The sequence below is a fragment of the Coregonus lavaretus genome (genome assembly GCF_964263955.1).
Source record: "Coregonus lavaretus genome assembly, chromosome: 3".
NCBI classification, from domain to species: Eukaryota; Metazoa; Chordata; class Actinopteri; order Salmoniformes; family Salmonidae; genus Coregonus; species Coregonus lavaretus.
The window spans coordinates 35,112,895-35,132,049 of record NC_139990.1 but is presented as its reverse complement, the minus strand read 5'-3'; the positions used below and the strand labels follow the sequence as shown (position 1 = coordinate 35,132,049).

The 19,155-nt window shown below is 42.7% G+C and overlaps 1 protein-coding gene across 2 annotated transcripts; it reads right to left on the bottom strand.

Annotated features, from left to right (window-relative positions):
* Positions 1–536: 536 nt before the first annotated feature.
* LOC311108873 (uncharacterized protein) lies at positions 537–14,120 on the bottom strand. Of its 2 annotated transcripts, none has more exons than XM_084151655.1 (4): positions 13,970–14,120; positions 4,704–4,915; positions 3,482–4,301; positions 537–2,249 (listed from the first exon to the last, which is right to left on the bottom strand). In XM_084151655.1, the coding sequence occupies exons 2-4, from the start codon at positions 4,908–4,910 to the stop codon at positions 1,129–1,131; spliced, it is 2,148 nt and encodes a 715-aa protein (XP_084007781.1). In that variant the 5' UTR covers positions 4,911–4,915; positions 13,970–14,120; the 3' UTR covers positions 537–1,128. The 2 variants fall into 2 exon arrangements, with proteins under 2 accessions (XP_084007781.1, XP_084007782.1); XM_084151656.1 differs by having other exon boundaries at positions 537–2,246.
* Between the last annotated feature and the right edge of the window lie 5,035 nt (positions 14,121–19,155).

Here is a 19,155-nt window from a genome sequence, read left to right as displayed (position 1 = left end):
AAGGCGTAGGCAAGACCATAAGCAAATAGGTCAACTGGGATAATACTAAAGAGTTAATCTGGGTGATTTTCCCACAAATTGACAGGTATTTACCTTTCCATGGCTTTCTTGGCATAGTGTCCTTCTACAGGTTTTGATCAACTGTGTGTACTATGTGTGCATCCCAAATGGCACCCTTTCCCCTATATAGTGCACTACTTTTGACCAGATGGTGCACTACATGCACTATATAATGAATATGGTGCCATTTGGGACGAAGCCTATGTGTGTGTTTGATCATGAAAACAGACCTAGCAGCAAACGAGGAGGAAAACAAGACATCATCCTTGCTGCATTTAGCAAGAGAGACCCCTTCTGTTCCCTGTGAGTTCTGCTACTCATAATTATTGTAGAACTATATTTAGCCTGCATACACTTTCAATGAATATTCAGTAACGTCTTCAATATTCATGGGAAGCAAACCACCATACTTCTAGCATTCTGTAAGTTACCCAATATGACATGAATGACCCTGATAACTTATTGTTCAAACCATATCTGTGCAAACAATATTTTATTGTCTCAATTACATTCACAAGACGGCTCATGATAAGATCATTTGGCTCATTTAAATATACAAAATATCAGGGGCGCAACTTTCACTCCCCACATTCTGAAATTGCATTTTTGTCCCCCCCAGTTTTATAATTGGAATGTGATACAAAACGAGGCAACTTTAGGACCATGCAACCTCCGAGCGGTCGGGTAGGCTGTTTGGAGTGTTTATCCGACTGGATAAAAAAATATATATAATTGATATATGTCCCCCCCCACTTCTAAAACCAAAGTTGCACTCACTGGTGCTCACATCACACTTCACAAACTTGTAAAACCACATGATTCACATCGAGCAAATGACATGTTTGTTCCCTCTTTCGAGATATCAATGACAGGGATAGTCTAAAGAAATAATAAAACCGAAATCTCCCTCATAGAATAGTTGTTCAAACAGGTGTATCAACATGGATCGGAGTGTTAATGGTTTACACATGGACCATTATGAACATAATCATCACCCTATCTAATACCAAATTCAGGTGCTGCGGGCCCTATATTCCACAATATTTCACCAGTCTCCCTCCTTTAGCTTCAGCTACTAAACCTGTCACTGGCTTCCTCCTTAAAGCTGTGACTAACCACAGTCCTTGACTGAGAGCCTATTTCAGCCCCAACCTCACCCCCTAACAACGCACTCATCCCAGACTCTGCCTCCCCTTGAAAGTCTGCCTGCTCCACTTTCACCTGCCCACCCTGTGAAAAATAAACCTCCCCCTCCTCGAACCCATAGGCATAACCATCATCCATGTCAGCGGCCTCTGTGGTGTTACTACTGGCAGCGGCTCCATCATAGCTGGCGGCCAGTCTCTCACAGCGGGCCTGGTGGCGCAGGAAACTGTCCCTCCAGATGACCTTCTTCCCACACAGGCCACACTCATAGGGCCGCAGCCCGCCGTGGGTCTTCAGGTGCTTGGTCAGGTGGTGCTTCATCTTGAAGCTCTTGGCGCACACGGGGCAAGCGAAGGGCCGCAGGTTGAGGTGCTGCATCTTGACGTGGCGGTCGCGCATACTCTTCAGTGTGTAGGCCTTCCCACAGTGGCAGAAGTGCACTTTTCCTGTGTAAGGGGCCCCGGCAAGGGAGACGGACGAGGAGGAAGATGGGATGGGGGGTGAGGAGGAAGGGGGGAATGGAGCAGGGGATGGGGACAGGTGGCAGCTGGAGGTGGGGGTTGGGGTACCACCACCATGGGTCATGTTTGCCCCATTGGGCCAGTTCAACTCTGGGGCCCCCAGGACAAAGTCATTGTCATCAGGACAGGCAGGTACTAAGGGTCTCTGAGAAACCTGTCCGGTGCCATCCTCAATCTCATCATAGGTTTCCCTTCGAAAGGCACCATCCGCAAATCGGCCAAAGTCCACTTCCTCCTCGTCATCTTCTTTGTCGTCTTCTCTTCTGTAGTCTTCCTCTCCAGCTTGCGGCCTAGCTACTTGCTGAGACCAGGGACTGGCCTGCCACTGCATTTGGGTCGATGGTGTAGGAGCTGAGCAGGAGGGTCCAGGAATCACCTCATCTGGTTCCCCAGCATGGGGAGAAGTCAGGGCTGAGCATCTCCCCAACTGTCTCTCCTCTTTCTTCTGCAGCTCCCCTGAGCTCTTTCTCCCCTCTGGCTGTCCTCCCTCCTCACCTTGGTGTACACTAGTGTGGAAGTCTACTGGAGAAATACAAACAGAGAGATGTACAATGGACATACACTACCGTTCAAAAGTTTGGGGTCACATAGAAATGTCCATGTTTTCGAAAGAAAATCATTTTTTTTGTCCATTAAAATAACATCAAATTGATCAGAAATACAGTGTAGACATTGTTAATGTTGTAAACGGCTATTGTAGCTGGAAACTGCTAATTTGTTATGGAATATCTACATAGGCGTACAGAGGCCCATTATCAGCAACCATCAGTCCTGTGTTCCAATGGCACATTGTGTTTGCTAATCCAAGTTTATCATTTTAAAAGGCTAATTGATCATTAGAAAACCCTTTTGCAATTATGTTAGCACAGCTGAAAACGGTTGTGCTGATTAAAGAAGCAATAAAACTGGCCTTCTTGAGACTAGTTGAGTATCTGGAGCATCAGCAATTGTGGGTTCGATTACAGGCTCAAAATGGCCAGAAACAAATAACTTTCTTCTGAAACTCGTCAGCATATTCTTGTTCTGAGAAATGAAATTGCCAAGAAATTGAAGATCTCGTACAACGCTGTGTACTACTCCCTTCACAGAACAGCGCAAACTGGCTCTAACCAGAATAGAAAGAGGAGTGGGAGGTCCCAGTGCACAACTGAGCAAGAGGACAAATACATTAGAGTGTCTAGTTTGAGAAACAGACGCCTCACATGTCCTCAACTGGTAGCTTCATTAAATAGTACCCGCAAAACACCAGTCTCAATGTCAACAGTGAGGAGGCGACTCCGGGATGCTGACCTTCTAGGCAGAGTTGCAGAGAAAAAGCCATATCTCAGACTGGCCAATACAAATAAAAGATTAAGATGGGCAGTCTGAAATATGGCTTTTGAGACTGGTGTTTTGCGGGTACTATTTAATGAAGCTGCCAGTTGACGACCTGTGAGGCGCCTGTTTATTAAATTATAGTTTTAACCATGTTTTGAGGCTATATAGTGTTTGTACATTACTTTGTTTACAAACATTGGAGTAAAACAAGGTTGCATTTTGGGTTCTGATGGGGTATGACTTATAAATGAATGACTTATAAATGAATGATATGTACACATTGATTATTGAAGAATATAACTTATAAAGAATATATATATATATATATATATATATATACTGTATATAAAAACAAATATATAAACAAATATAAACACTTTATAAACACATATCAATGTCCAAGTCCTGTTTACATTTCACATTCTAGGACTACTTACCAGAGTGTCCTCTCCGCTCAGGACCCTCCCTCTTCTCCTCTTCCAACTCTTCTCCCATTCCTTCATTTGCTTCAATCCCTCTTTCAGTCCCCCTCTTCTCCTGAGGCTCTTCTCCAAAGCCCTCTCCACTTCCTCTATCCCTGCCATGCAGTTTCTCAGCACTTGGTGGTGCTGCCCTCTGTCTCAGTCTAGGTCTCAGTCTCAATGCCTCACCAGGAAACCCCCCATGCCTGGTGTGGCTATGGTCCAGTCCTCTCCCATCATGATGTCCTAGGGGGCTGGCTTTGCTGTGGCTGGACATCCACACCTCCTCACAGCTGGAGTAGTCACTCTCCCCAGCAGGGTGGGAGTCCAGCTGTGAGTCAGCTAGGTGCTGGACAGGCATGGAAATGGCTGGCTGGGGTGAGGGCCTGGGGTGGCCCCACCTGGGGAACTGATGGGGCCTCCTCCACGTGGCCAATGGAGGCAGAGCATTCTGCTCCTGGCCGTAGGTCCTCTTCTCCTTCTCTTTCCCCTCTCTCTCCATGTATAGGCAGTCAGTGCTGCTTGGGGACTGCTGCCTTGAGGAGGCACCATGGTGTGTGCCAGCTGCAACATCCCCAGGGTTGCATTCTGCTAGAGGTCGAGGTCTCTTCAGGATCTCTGTGCATTTGTCAACTATATGCCACATCTGGAGAAAGCTGGCTACCGTCACGTAGTTGACAATGTCATCACGCACTATGCTCAGTTGGCCGGTGTAGGCTGAACTCAGGACACTTTCAAAGGCCACAGGGTCCATGACAGAGGGCAGAGAAACTGTCGTCACATTCTTCAGCAACACCTGGTGAAAGTGATGAAAAAAATACATTCTAACTAGGATTTCACAGTACATCTATTTTTCCAGACAACAATGTAGAACAGAGGTGCACATGACAGAGCAAAGACACAAACTCCTCCTGTGTAGAGACAGGCAAAGACTGACATGTCTCTCTCTAATACACTCGTCACGGAAACCCAGACCTAGGCAACAGCAGTGACTAGCCTATGTTTGGGATTAATGACGGACTCTCTTGGTAACTTTGAAAAGGGGAAAAAAATGTTCAGGGGAGGGTCCTCTTCAGACAGACATAGGCTAGTCACATAGGCTAACTCCGCCTTTTCCTCTATGCCAAACTGACATTGTTTACGTACAGACGTGTGAGACTACTAATACACACACTTATAAGCACACAGACAGACAAACCTGATCATGAAAGTATGGCGAGGAGGCAGCCAGCACACAGCGGTGGGCCCTGAACACCTGTCCCTGCACCTGGATTGAAAGGTCACAGAGCCGGCCCTCCTCCCGCTGTCGATTCAGGCTGTCCAAAACTGCTGCACGCACACTGGGGAAACATACTTGGACCACCGGGCCAGCAGGAGCACCAGAGACAATGCAGCCCTGATCCATTGAGCCTAATCCAAGGAAGAATAAAATGCTGTTAGCTAGCTAGATCCTTGGGACGTCCCTAAACTCCCTACCCCAAACCATAACGTTAACCCCTACCCTTACCTTTACCATTTAAAATGTCAACTTCAATGGAGAAGGGTGCCATTGCGGCCCGCAATTCGGGGCGTTCCTGCATGTGGGCATTCCTGCATCTGCAGGAACCCCTCTTTATACTTCTATTGGTCCATTTTTAAGCTAGGACAGGCGGGAGGTGGGAGCGCTCCAGTACAGTAGGTTCCCATTGGATGCCAACCGCTTTTAAACCCCACATGCAGGAATGCCCCGCAATCACACACTATTGCTTCAATGGGCGGTAGGGACGTCCCAAGGATCCCATATCGCAAGGACCTAGCAGTTACCTGTGCTTTTTGAAGATATATAGCTAGCAGTCTGACTATGGTGGTGGAGGATCATTTACCCAAGATGTTAATTTGTTCGTTAGCTAGTGCGTTTCATATTCCTAGGTTTAGGATCATCTCCAATTTACTGGCGAATGCAATGCAGTGTGGGCAAAGATTCTTATAACTAACCCAAGATAGACCACAGCCTGTCATTTCCAATGGGAGCAAATGAATCATAGTGGGCAGAACAAGCAAGGAGGTGGGCAGAGCCAAGCATGAGCTAGTGAGATCCTATTGGCGCGTTCTAGCATGTATTCGCATATTTCCGCTAGGGAATGCCTACTTTGTGAAGCACACGTGTGTCATCTTTGTATCTGTACCATTGTAGTGTCTGTGACAGCATGGGAATTTTGAAGTAGTACATTTTCTTCTTAACGATTGGCTGATCCCTCCTGATGACCCGGTTGGACATGACTCCAACAGGGTCACCAGGAGGGATCTGCCAATGAAGTTGGAAGTCCCACCCAGTTGACTACATTAAAATGCCGCTGCCCTTCAATGCCCTTTATTGGGCTCCCGAGTGGCGCAGTGGTCTAAGGCACTGCATCTCAGTGCTTGAGGCGTCACTACAGACCCCCAGGTTCGATTCCAGGCATTATCACAACCGGCCGTGATTGGGAGTCCCATAGGGCGGCGCACAATTGGCCCAGCGTCGTCCGGGTTTGGCCGGTGTAGGCCGTCATTGTAAATAAGAATTTGTTCTTAACTGACTTGCCTAGTTAAATAAAGGTAAACAAATAAAAATAACTTTTAAAAAACAATAAAATGTAAAAATACAATAAAAAAAAATATGCCACTGCCATGCTAATATGGCCTTTTGGCCACTAGCAGGTAGCTTAGTGGTTAAGAGCATTGTGCCAGTAACCGAAAGGTCGCTGGTTCTAATCCCCAAGCCGACTATGTGAAAAATCTGTCGATGTGCCCTTGAGCAAGGCACTTAACCCTAATTTCTCCTGTAAATCGCTCTGGATAAGAGCGTCTGCTAAATAAAATAAAAAAATATATAAAAAAATTGAGGCATCTATCATTCTCTATGGCGTGTGAAACAACTCAATTCGCCCTTGTACAGTAAACTGCAGTTATTCTGCAATTACTGCGTCCAAAATACCACAGTCGACTGCAGTTTCAAAACTGCAATCTTTTTTTTGTAAGGGGGCGATTAACTTTTTCAAGAGTAGGGCCATTTGAGGTTTTTATTCGGCAGGTGATTAAATACCAATTTTAAAAAACAAAGAAATGTGATATATTTCACCTCAAAGTCATCCTTTTACATTACATTTACATTTACATTTTAGTCATTTAGCAGACGCTCTTATCCAGAGCGACTTACAGGAGCAATTAGGGTTAAGTGCCTTGCTCAAGGGCACATCGACAGATTTTTCACCTAGTCGGCTCGGGGATTAGAACCAGCGACCTTTCGGTTACTGGCACAACGCTCTTAACCACTAAGCTACCTGCCGGCCCCACAAATTTGCTAGGTCATTAGAAGCTCAAATTTGTGACAGTCTTTGCGGCCCTATAGCTATCAGAGATGGTCTGTAATTTAGAGAATCTCCAATGCTATAACTTTTACAACAGGCTATGGCAGTGTTTTTTGTAATTGCTGTCCATCCAATTGAAAAGTGCACATTCACTTCCATAACATTTGTTCTAGGCTACCAGCACGCAAGATAAACATGCACAATAATACAGGATACCCTTACAAAATGTAATTGCCATTAAAATGCAGTAAAACTGAAATAATGGTTGTTTAATTAATGATATCTGGATTGCTTGCTGTGTGTGTTGGCTTCTAATGGTAATCTTTTGTAATGTGTTAGCTAACTGCACTGTTTTTTGTGCTGCACATTTTCTTCTGTTCCACTGAATGCCGTTTTGATGTTCTATTATGAATAACTACATTTATTTTCAGAATTTAACAAATAAAACGTAGGCCTATGTATTTTATTTAAATATCCTACTACAATCCACCAGGATTTTATTTATTTAATTATTGTAACTGAATTTGACCCGGAAAATATTACTATTAAATTTTTACTTAAAGCTTTTAAGCAAATAACAATGCATACAGTAATTGTATTTTAATTTCAGTAGCTAAATAAGGAGGTAGGCATATAAATTCCAGCTAAAGCAAATACATATTTTTTGTTTCACTACCCCGTACAGTAGGTGGCGGCAGTGCACGAAGGTGGTCTGCCATGAAACCTTAAAGAAGAAGAAGCAGAAATTCCAGCTAAAACTTGGATTGAAATATGTGCTTCACGCGCAGGCAGCCAGCTTGAGCGCGTCAACATTCCAATATGATTCCATATGGCAGTTGAGACAGAGCACCCGATAAAGCTACACAACAACGACAGTTTCTGTAAATTTACACACAAAATAAATTTTACATTTACATCCCACCCTGAATGTAAGCCAGGGCGGGATCTGCCAGAGGCGGCTTCCCGCATGCGCGATTCATTTGCAGTCTGGACGCGGAGGGGTGAACATCTCCTGCTCTGACTGCAGCTGGGAGGGACTGCTGCGCAAGGACTGGGCCGCCTGTGAGTGCTTTGGGACGGGGTTGGGGCCCAGGGCAGCACCTGCTGCTCGTTGAGAAGAGTAAGAACGATACGTGCTTTCACGTCAGAGTCTCCAAAAGTCTCCAATAACACCAGAAAAAGTCGCTAGATTTGTCGCTAGTCGCGTTTTTGAAAATGTGTTGCTAGAAGGGTCTGAATACTCGCTAAATACAGCGACAAAGTCGCTAAGTTGGCAACACTGCAGAGATCCTTGTATTTTGTTTTTGAAAATACCATACATTTTGCCTATCCCTGCCCCCCATCAACACACATTCTAAGGTTACACCTCTCAACTGCCTTTTTCAATTCTTGATTCTCTGTTTTTGCAGGAATCTTCTAGCTTGGATGGAAGGATGGCGGGAACAAATGGAAGGAGTACATTAGTTATCCAGCCTGCTGACTAAGAAATGTAAATAGCCTATGCTTTGCTGTCTATCTCGCTCTCCGTCCGTCTGCCTAACTCCCAGATTGCTGAGGACCAACATAGCCAATGTACTTGCTAGGCTAAGTCTAACTTACTGAAGACCTTACGTAATTGTTAATCATAATTCCTCTGTCTTTACAGTTCCTGAAATATGTCAATGACCTGATGCCTCTACAGCAGTGATTGTCCACCCACTCAGTTACCAGTGTCCTATTCTGCCACATTCCAGGGAGAGAGCAGAACCACCCCTCCTTAAATCCATACTCATTGACAGTAAGGTGTGTGCAAAATATTGATGTTTGATACTCTGATCTTAAATGTATATTGATTCCTACTAACCAGCTTTGTAAAAGGTAGGTTTGTACTAGCTATGCTGATGATCATTAATGTTCAGGTTTCACTGAGACTGGGTTCCCCAAGAGACATGCTATTCAGCTGCCCTTGATTGTCTGATCTTACACTCTTAGAAAAAAAGGTGGTATCTAGAACCTAAAAGGGTTTATCGGCTGTCCCCATAGGAGAACACTTTGAATAACCTTTTTTGGTTTCAGGTAGAACCCTTTTGGGTTCCAGGTAGAACCCGTTCCACAGAGGGTTCTACATGGAAACCAAAAGGGTTATCCTATGAGGACAGCCGAAGAACCCCTTTGGAACACTTTCTTTTTAAAGAGAGTAGTGTAAGTAGATCCAATAGGCTCTATGCACGCATCACTTCTGCATTGGCGTAGGGATGCTTGGGCATTTCCGGTTACCGGAAAAAAACATTAGACAGTGACAGTAGTCCGTTATGATGGCAGAGATGAAGTTTACAAGGTGTTTGCTGGAGTTGCCTAAAGTATCTGTTAATGATATACGGTGGGTCGTCCGGACATCCAGTACGACACCATGTAGCAAACTGGATAAAGGCTTCAAATTTTACGTTTCTTCTTTTCTTTGCAACTTTGAAGGTAATATGCTAACGCTAGCTAGCCTGAGCTAGAAGCCTTGCTTTGGTGTTTTAAGTCATGACTCCGTCCTGCTTCAGGTTAATCATGCTTTAAATAAAAGTTTAATCATGTGTATATACCTCTCACTTCATGTGTTTGTACTTTTATGAAAGTATCAGGTAAAAACAGGGCTACAAATTAGATCTGTGAGAGCCCACTGCTACCGCTCAATGAAGAAACTAAAGCCACCACACCAGCTGAGAGTAGGACTAGATTAAGTGACACGTTCTAAGTTCTGTTGAACTTGTTCAAGGTTCCGTTCAACACATGTTTTACTCGTTTAATGTTACCACAGCTTTGATTGCCATTGCTAAGAGAACACTTTAGAACTTTAGTGGTTTTCACAATAGCTGAACAGTGGTAGCCTAATACAGACCAGGGTAGCTGAGTGGGAATTGCCATGCTTTGTTGTTGGGTCTGTTGTAAACAAATTGGAGTTTGGTTTGAAATGTAAACAATAATGAGATTACTACTTTTTCCTGACTTGATGACTGCAATGACAGTAACATATTCCACTCAGCTATTCTTCAAACTGCTGATGTTCTACTCAAAACTGTCCTGTCATCTTTACTTCTTTCTTTATAAACATATGGCCCAACATCCTTGCTTTTGTACTTGATGTTTCTACTTTTCAAGAGGAATTAGGAGCAAAACCTTCATTCTACTGTTGTTATTGGTACTAGGCTACAATGTTGCACCACTCACCTACTGCTCTGCCAATACTGTTTGAAGGTAGGTAAATGGCACAAGACAATAGGTAAGTGGTGGGAGACAGTATAGCCAAGTGGTGCAAGACAGTAGGAAAGTGATGCAGAAAGCACAAAAGTGACACGAGACAGTAAATAAGTTGCTTACACCAGTAAAAAGTAGAAAGAACAAGTTTTGCTCCTACTCCTGCTGCTGTAGACCCTCGTCTTTCAAAACCCATTAAATTATGCTTCTGTGTATTTCAGATGACATTGCGTGATTCACAGCCAGTTGTGCTTGTTAAAAGTTACTGTTCCTGTGTGGCTGGGTGTGGGATATGCAATCATTTGGTTGCATTACTATATCAGACTGCCCATTACTCTGAATGTGGCATGTCTGTCGTCCCTCCTGTACTTTCGTGCACTGAAACAGAGCAGAAGTGGCATAAACCACGAACAATGGTTTGTATCATTTCAATACCAGACAGTTGTGTCACATGCATACTAGCATCTCTCCTAATACCATCTCATAAATAAATAGGGAGTGAAGCCAGGACCTGTGGATGCCATGGTTGTAGTGAAGCCCAAACCAGATGCTACTCCGGCAAGCGGAATTAGGTATGCAATTAAATAGGCAGACTACAATGTGTTGTGAAATAAATGTTATTAATCGCTGTTAGATGTCTAGAAGATGGCTGGAAGAGCTGTCATCCCGTTTTTGAAAGGACACTTTCGTACGTTTACACGTCATCGTGTTATAAGTCAAGACGAAGTATTACAAGTAAAAACATTAACATAAACATTAACATAAACAACGACGAAAATTAACCGTTTCGGATGTTTTTGATGACAAGCATTCAATGCTAGCATTCGGTAGCACAGCATTCTACGATAACCGGAAGTTTACATCCATCCTGAGATTTAACCGGAAATACATCATGCTCGCCTGTGCATATCGCCTATTGAAATAGCGTCACTTCTAATAATATACGATTGTAAAGCAAATCAAATCCTATTTTAACTCGCCTTTTTTTTCCAGGTGCAAAACCCTTGTGTCCTAATTCAACAGACACGTCCCTTGGTGAGTCATGTAAAGTTTCTCCCTTGCTCATTCTCCTTTTCGCTCACTCAAACACGTGTGCAGATGCAGAGAAGAGGAAGAGATTTGCCATTTCCACCAATTTCTAGCACTGTTTGTTGCAGGAATGGTATGACCAACAACTTTTGAACAATTTAATATTTATTGTCTCTTATTGCCTCTTTATGCATACTTGAATTTTTGCATTGAACTTTCTTTTTTTAAGACTGCCAAGCTGTCCTCAATTGGGGAACCTCTGACTGGGACAATGTCCTCAGGATTATGGAGCGGTGTGTTTATAAAAAGTTGTTTGAATATTACAACATGTTTTAGGATTAAGCAAAACTTTACCATTTAGAGAGGAGTTAAACATTTTCATTATACAACTGTCTAATTTTGATAGCCTCTTAAAAATTTTCAGATTGATGACCAATGAATTAATGTCCCACTTCAATATGAAGGGACAGAGGAGCAAACATGCCTTTGCTACAACTTTTAGTAGATTCTGACAGTTACAAATATTTTACTGTGCGTTACCGTTATCTCGTGTCCTGCATGCCCACATTATGTCAATCGTTAATTTCTTTTTTTCTTCTTACAGTAAGTGTCATGAAAAGTGAAACGCTCAGTAAGTTGATGTGTTGCGGGCCCTCTGGAAATTCACGAAATGTTCCCGAGTCATGTTGGAGAAGGACGCAAAGTATGTATATGAGCAAGTTGCTCATTTTTAAAGACATCTCTAAGCTATAACTGCCACAAAACTCAACTACTACCATGGAAATAATTTTAGTCAGCTGAGTCCACAAAGTTTCTTCAAGAATGTCCTTTTCTAGTTTGCTTATAAAATCTCAAATTAATAAAGTTGTAATGCACTGATTCTCTTCACTGCAGAACTGACCCGTCACACAACTCTTCGAGGGCCACTACGCTCTAGATCGCCTTCTGTGCTCAGAGGTCCTTGATGAGGATCTACCCCATCACACCACTCTTATTAATCATTAATCAAATAAAACAATGGGCCTTTATATACTACCAGTGTTTCTATGCATGTCATTTCTGTGGGTAAATTATGAAACAATTACTGTATGCAGATGTGCGAAAAATGTGATTGCTTGATCTATTTTAAATGTAAGAATATGTTGCTGATTAACTTTAATTGGGGACTATTGAAACAAATAGAAATGTAATGAACAATGTTTTCAATATCCAACTTTATCCTCTGCAATACTTTTTACAAAGGTGCTATCTAGAACCTAAAAGGGTTATTCGGCTGTTCCCATAGGAGAACCCTTTGAAGAACCCTTTTGGTTTCAGGTAGAACCCTTCTATGCAGGACCCTTTCCAAAGAGGGTTCTACATGGAACCAAAATGGCTTCTCCCTGGAACTAAAAAGGGTTATTCTATGGGAACAGCCAAAGAACCCTTTTGGAACCCTTTTTTCAAAGAGTGTAGGTAATAAGCTGTAGTCAGGTGGTCATTACCAGGTTATGACAAGGTCTTAACTATGACCAGTAGGCTACATATGGCGGTCAGAATTTATTTTTATTTTTTTACTTTTTCAACCAGTTTGCGACCAGAATAAGACATCATAAAAATAAGTCATATTGACTTATTTTCAACCAGGTTTGCCCACTGAGAAGCCTCCCTCTTTAGTGTGAGTGAAGTGAGTTAGGAACAACTGAATGTATGTGTAGTAGAAGTAGTTTTGACATACAAACTTTATATGTCTGAACTCAGAATCAAATATGCTTCCCAAAAATAACATGTTCGCTGTGGTAGAATGTTTATTTTGACTGGCAATTTTCTGCATTTATCAGAGTGCCATCAGGTAGCCTGATTTCAGTTGTTTCCATGTAAACAGGATTATTAGGGGAATCGTTCTTCTTGCAAAGCATGTAAATGTTTTTATCGAACTATTATATTAATCTGACTATCCACAATCATCACATTATTGTGTGCATGTAACCATACTCATTGGATCAAATCATCACTGGGCCCAGCCAGAAGCTGTAGTTAGCGAACTTGCAACATTGTATCAACTAGCCTATTCTGGGCCCTCAGAGTTTCCTGGGCCAGTGAGCTCGGGACAGACAGCAGTTTTTTATGACGTTTCCACTGGATATATGGGATCATGATATTTTGCTTTTTCACACCGAGGCTTGGTGATTATCGAGCCCGAGGGAGCGAAACAGCGGCCCTCTATATGTAACCCATGTATCTGATGCAATACTTTTTTGGCCCAGACAGCATCAGATACATGGTCTACAAATATTAAGACGGAGGGGCGCTGTTTCGCTCGCTTGGATGCTTTAACTGAGATGTATGCGTCTTTCTGTCGGTGCGCATCTCGATTAAATAAATGATCAATATTTAAATATTTTTTTTGGAGGGGCAAGGAGGTACGGTAGGGCGGCCCAGGCCCCGTAAGGCCGACAATAACGCCGGCCCTGAGTTTTGGGAACCATCTCGCTCCATCTTCTCCCACTGGGCTTCCACTTATCAACGTTTGGTGGCGAGTGGCGTGGAAACGCCAAACGGATGCTTCAGATTTATACATCCGGTGAAACATCTGGTTCTATATGTGGTGTGGCCAGCTAGTTAGTTAGCGTGCTAACATTATCTAGCTACATTAGCTAGCTAGCTACAACCAGAAAGGGTTGAAAGGCCCAACGGTAATCTTCGCAGCCCTAACCTTGCGCAAATTCATTGTCAGTCTGATATAGCCAAGAACAGTGAACATTAGCAAGACCGAAAATTGTCTATCTAGTCCATTCAACTCGTAGTCAGTAGCTAGCTAGTTAGCAACCTAGCTAGCTAGTCAGGCTAGCTATGTTAGCATGAAACAAAATGTGTGCAATTCCATTAGCTTTAGTTAGCTAATTACCTCTTTTTTCAGGTTCTCCAAACGCGAAACGAGTCTTCAAAATATGCCAGTGATTTCAGCTAAAGCACTGTCTTTGCAGCGTTGTTCAATCACCCAGTCCTTCTCGTTTGGTAACGCACACTCAACTCGACACAGTTCCATCATGTCAAGTGGGTGTTGGGTGGGAGTGTAGAGCTTGTCTGTGACCGTGCCCATCATGTACCAAGTTCCAACCATTGCTAACTCATGTAGCAACCATTGCTAACTCATGTAGTTACAGTAGCACAGAACTAAAATAATCTAGGCTGGGCATCTTATCTACCCCTCTTTATTTATTGTCAATATACCCGATTCCTAGAACTATCCATCCATTATCAGAGGCTGATAATCATTAGAGGCATGGTCATTATAGCCTTGGCACTTTTAGTAATGAATTATCTATTTATTAATCTATTTATTAGGAGTTTAGGCCTATCATCACAATGAACATAATAAAAAGACAAGAATACTTGTGACTGGATGATTTTAATTTTAAAATAATGCGGACTACTTAACCTTTATTCATGATTTATCCATTAATTAATTAGCTATTACCATTAGAATATCCATATAAAAAGGCTGGCTGCTACATTCTTGTCCCTTTTTTCATTACAATAAGCATCTTATAATATAGGCTGTTGTGTCTGTAGGTTTGAGTAAATGTATTGGAGGGTATACGCAAGTAAATGCAGTTGACCTAACTTTTGCAGAAAAATTCATTGAAAGTATAGGGAGCATTACTTTTTTCACCGCAACCAGCGATCAGAGTTTACCCACCTATTGTTTTTACCACTACATCAAAGGCCATGTGGTAAAGGGACTAGCACACCGTCTGCTTTGAGTTACACCCATAGACTTAGATAGAAATCGCTTTATTGTATATGTCCCATTATGGCATCTTTGAGAGCATGGGCAGTGCCATTGAGGCCATCTCCATTTTGAAGTAGTCCATTTTCTTCTTCTGCTACTTCTATGAGTTGGCAAGCAAACTGAAAGGGTGCATACTGCCACCTGTAGTTTGTTGTTTGAACAGGTACAAAGCCAAATGTAATGCCAACTGCAGTTATGGAATATTTGCTCACAAGTATAATTCATTGGCTGATCCCTTGTGATGACCCGGATGGATTCATGTGATCCTTCCTTAACCCATGGGAAGTCCCACCCAGTTAACTACTTAAAAATTATGAAAGTCCTCAATGGCCCTGCCAATGCTAAAACAGGCTTTTAGGCACTAGAGTCCTTTATCTATATACATGGGTCCACCAGACCTCAAAGGTCAATGTTGGTCTCTAGCCTAAGCTCACATACAGGGAGACTAAACTCTCTCAAGAGGCAACCTGCTAACCCCAAAACAGGAGCAAACTGACAACAAAGGCCTGAGAGAGAGACTACAGGGATTATACTACCAATGTAGCGATTTTATTGGTAACAGCTCCGTGGTGTGGCATGAACCAACAACCCTCCTAAGGGTGAGCACACTGTCACCTGTGCCATGAAGATTCAGACCTCTTGGCATATAGTGTAGCAGATCCCAATGAGATCTGGAGCAGTTGCAATCATTTTCAATGTATTTCCTATTGTCAGGGGAAAGGGAACAATAGCAGAACATATGGCAGTCTCGTCTCGCTCAACAGGCCTTCCTCCTGCACAGAGCCACACACAACAAGAACAATCCCAACATAGGTGTGCTGAAACTCCCCATTATGAGTAGTGAGGTAAACTGGGCGCAGTGTGCCTGGGTACTACAATGGAGCGATTTCAATGCCAACAGAAATTGTATTAGAATTCCATAATTTTGAATTTTGTATTAGGATATTGAATTTGAATAAAATATTTTTGAATTTGTAATGCACATGAATCATTAAATTCATAAATTGAACATGTATTTTGTGATTTCACACTGACCCATTTTTAAAATTTTCGCCTAAAATGACATACCCAAATCTAACTGCCTGTAGCTCAGGACCTGAAGCAAGGATATGCATATTCTTGATATCATTTCAAACAAAACACTTTGAAGTTTGTGGAAATGTGAAGTGAATGTAGGAGAATATAATACATTAGATCTGGTAAAAGATAATACAAACAAAAAAACATGCGTTTTCTATTTCTTTTTTTGCATCATCTTTGAAATGCAAGATAAAGTTCAGACTGATGTAGGATTATAGGTGTAATTTAGATGTTGTCCACAAGATGGCAGCAGTGTGTGTGCAAAGTTTCAGACTGATCCAGTGAAGAATGACATCACTACACAATATTTTGCATCAAGTCTCCCGAGCTCCCGAGTGGCGCAGCGTTCTAAGGCACTGCATGTCAGTGCTTGAGGCGTCACTACAGACCCCCTGGTTCGATTCCAGGCTGTATCACAACCGGCCGTGATTGGGAGTCCCATAGGGCGGCGAACAATTGGCCCAGCGTCGTCCAGGTTTGGCCGGTGTAGGCCGTCATTGTAAATAAGAATTTGTTCTTAACTGACTTGCCTGGTTAAATAAAAAGTCTGCCAGGAGTTGTGCCGAATTGGTACATTTTCAAGTACAGAGCTATAGAGAAGATACAAAAATATGCTATGGTAATAAAAAATTAAAGTTTACACACTCCCAGGAATGTCATACATGATGGATCATTAGCTTCCCTACAGAAAATACACTAACCTTCACACCTCTAGATGGCCGGGCGAGGGTGGGTGTGGAGCCAGAGACAGCAGTGGGGTCAAACTGTAGAACCCAGTTCCTACATTTGAATATAAAAATGGATTTCTCAAACAAAACTACACTACATTTTATCTCTGGGATGACAAATCAGAGCAAGATTACTGAATGTAAGAATGTATCAAACCAGTTGCCGTGATAAAAGTGTTTTGTTGTTGTGCACTATCCTCAAACAATAGCATGGTACTTTATTGCTGTAATAGCTACTGTAAATTGGACACTCCAGTTAGATTAACAATCATTTAAGCTTTCTTCCCATATAAGACATGTCTATGTCCCTGAAAGTTGGCTGTTGTTTACAACGCCATCTATCCTCAGAGTTCGTACTGCTTGGTGACCTAAACTGGGATATGCTTAACACCCCGGCTGTCCTACAATCTAAGCTAGATGCCCTCAATCTCACACAAATTATCAAGGAACCTACCAGGTACAACCCTAAATCCGTAAACATGGGTACCCTCATAGATATCATCCTGACTAATGTACCCTCTAAAATCTGGACCCCTACAAATCAGCTGGGCTAGACAATCTGGACCCTTTCTTTCTAGCCGCCGAATTTGTAGCAACCCCTATTACTAGCCTGTTCAACCTCTCGTTTGTATCATCTGAGATCCCCAGAGATTGGAAAGCTGCTGCGGTCATCCCCCTCTTCAAAGGGGGTGACACTCTAGATCCAAACTGTTACAGACCTATATCCATCCTGCCCTGCCTTTCGAAAGTTTTTGAAAGCCAAGTTAACAAACAGATCACCAACCATTTCGAATCCCACCGTACCTTCAAGGTCCTCACGCTCAAGGTCCTAAACAATATTATAACCGCGATCGATAAAAGACAGTACTATGCAGCCGTCTTCATCGACCTGGCCAAGGCTTTCGACTCTGTCAATCACAACATTCTTATTGGCAGACTAAATAGCCTTGGTTTCTCAAATGACTGCCTCGCCTGGTTCACCAACTACTTCTCAGATAGAGTTCAATGTGTAAAATCGGAGGGCCTGTTGTCTGGACCTCTGGCAGTCTCTATGGGGGTGCCACAGGGTTAAATTCTCGGGCCGACTCTATTCTCTGTGTATATCAATGATGTCGCTCTTGCTGCTGGTGACTCTCAGATCCACCTCTACGCAGACGACACCATTTGTAGACATCTGGCCCTTCATTGGACACTGTTTTAACAAACCTCCAAACGAGCTTCAATGCCATACAACACTCCTTCCATAGCCTCCAACTGCTCTTAAACGCTAGTAAAACTAAATGCATACTCTTCAATCGAACGCTGCTTGCACCCGCCCGCCCGACTAGAATCACTACTCTCGGCGGGTCTGACTTAGAATATGTGGACAACTACAAATACCTAGGTGTCTGGTTAGACCGTAAACTCTCCTTCCAGACTCACATTAAGCATCTCCAATCCAAAGTTAAATCTAGAATCGGCTTCCTATTTCGCAACAAAGCCTCCTTCACTCATGCTGCCAAACATACCCTCGTAAAACGGACTATCCTACCGATCCTTGACTTCAGCGATGTCATTTACAAAATCGCCTCCAACACTCTACTCAGCAAATTGGATGTAGTCTATCACACTGCCATCCGTTTTGTCACCAAAGCCCCACATACTACCCACCATTGTGACCTGTACGCTCTCGTTGGCTGACCCTCACTACATATTAGTCGCCAAACCCACTGGCTCCAGGTCGTCTATAAATCTCTGCTAGGCAAATCCCCGCCTTATCTTACCTTATTGGTCACCATAGCAACACCCACCCGTAGTTTGCGCTCCAGCAGTTTTATCTCACTGGTCATCCCCAAAGCCAACACCTCCTTTGGCCGCAATTCCTTCCAGTTCTCTGCTGCTAATGACTGGAACGAACTGCAAAAATCTCTGAAGCTGGAGACTCTTATCTCCCTCACTAACTTTAAGCATCAGTAGTCAGAGCAGCTTACCGATCACTGCACCTGTACACAGCCGATTTGTAATTAGCCCACCCAACTACCTCATCTATTTGCACATCATCTTCTGCACATCTATCACTCCAGTGTTAATACTAAATTGTAATTATTTTGCACTATGGCCTATTTATTGCCTTACCTCCATAACTTACTACATTTGCACACACTGTATATAGATTTTCTATTGTATTATTGACTGTATGTTTAGTTTATCCCATGTGAAACTCTGTGCTGTTGTTGTTTTTATCGCACTGCTTTGCTTTATCTTGGCCAGGTCGCAGTTGTAAATGAGAACTTGTTCTCAACTGGCCTACCTGGTTAAATAAAGGTGAAATAAAAATAAATAAATAAAACATATCGCATATTGAGCAGCAACTGTCCCGGTATTGGGACACCGATCCAGTAGTTAAAATTCAATTCCAATTTAATTGAATATTCAAATTCAATATTTATATATTCAGTTTCAATATCATAGATATTGCATTCATAGTCTGTGTATCAAGTTGACAAACTA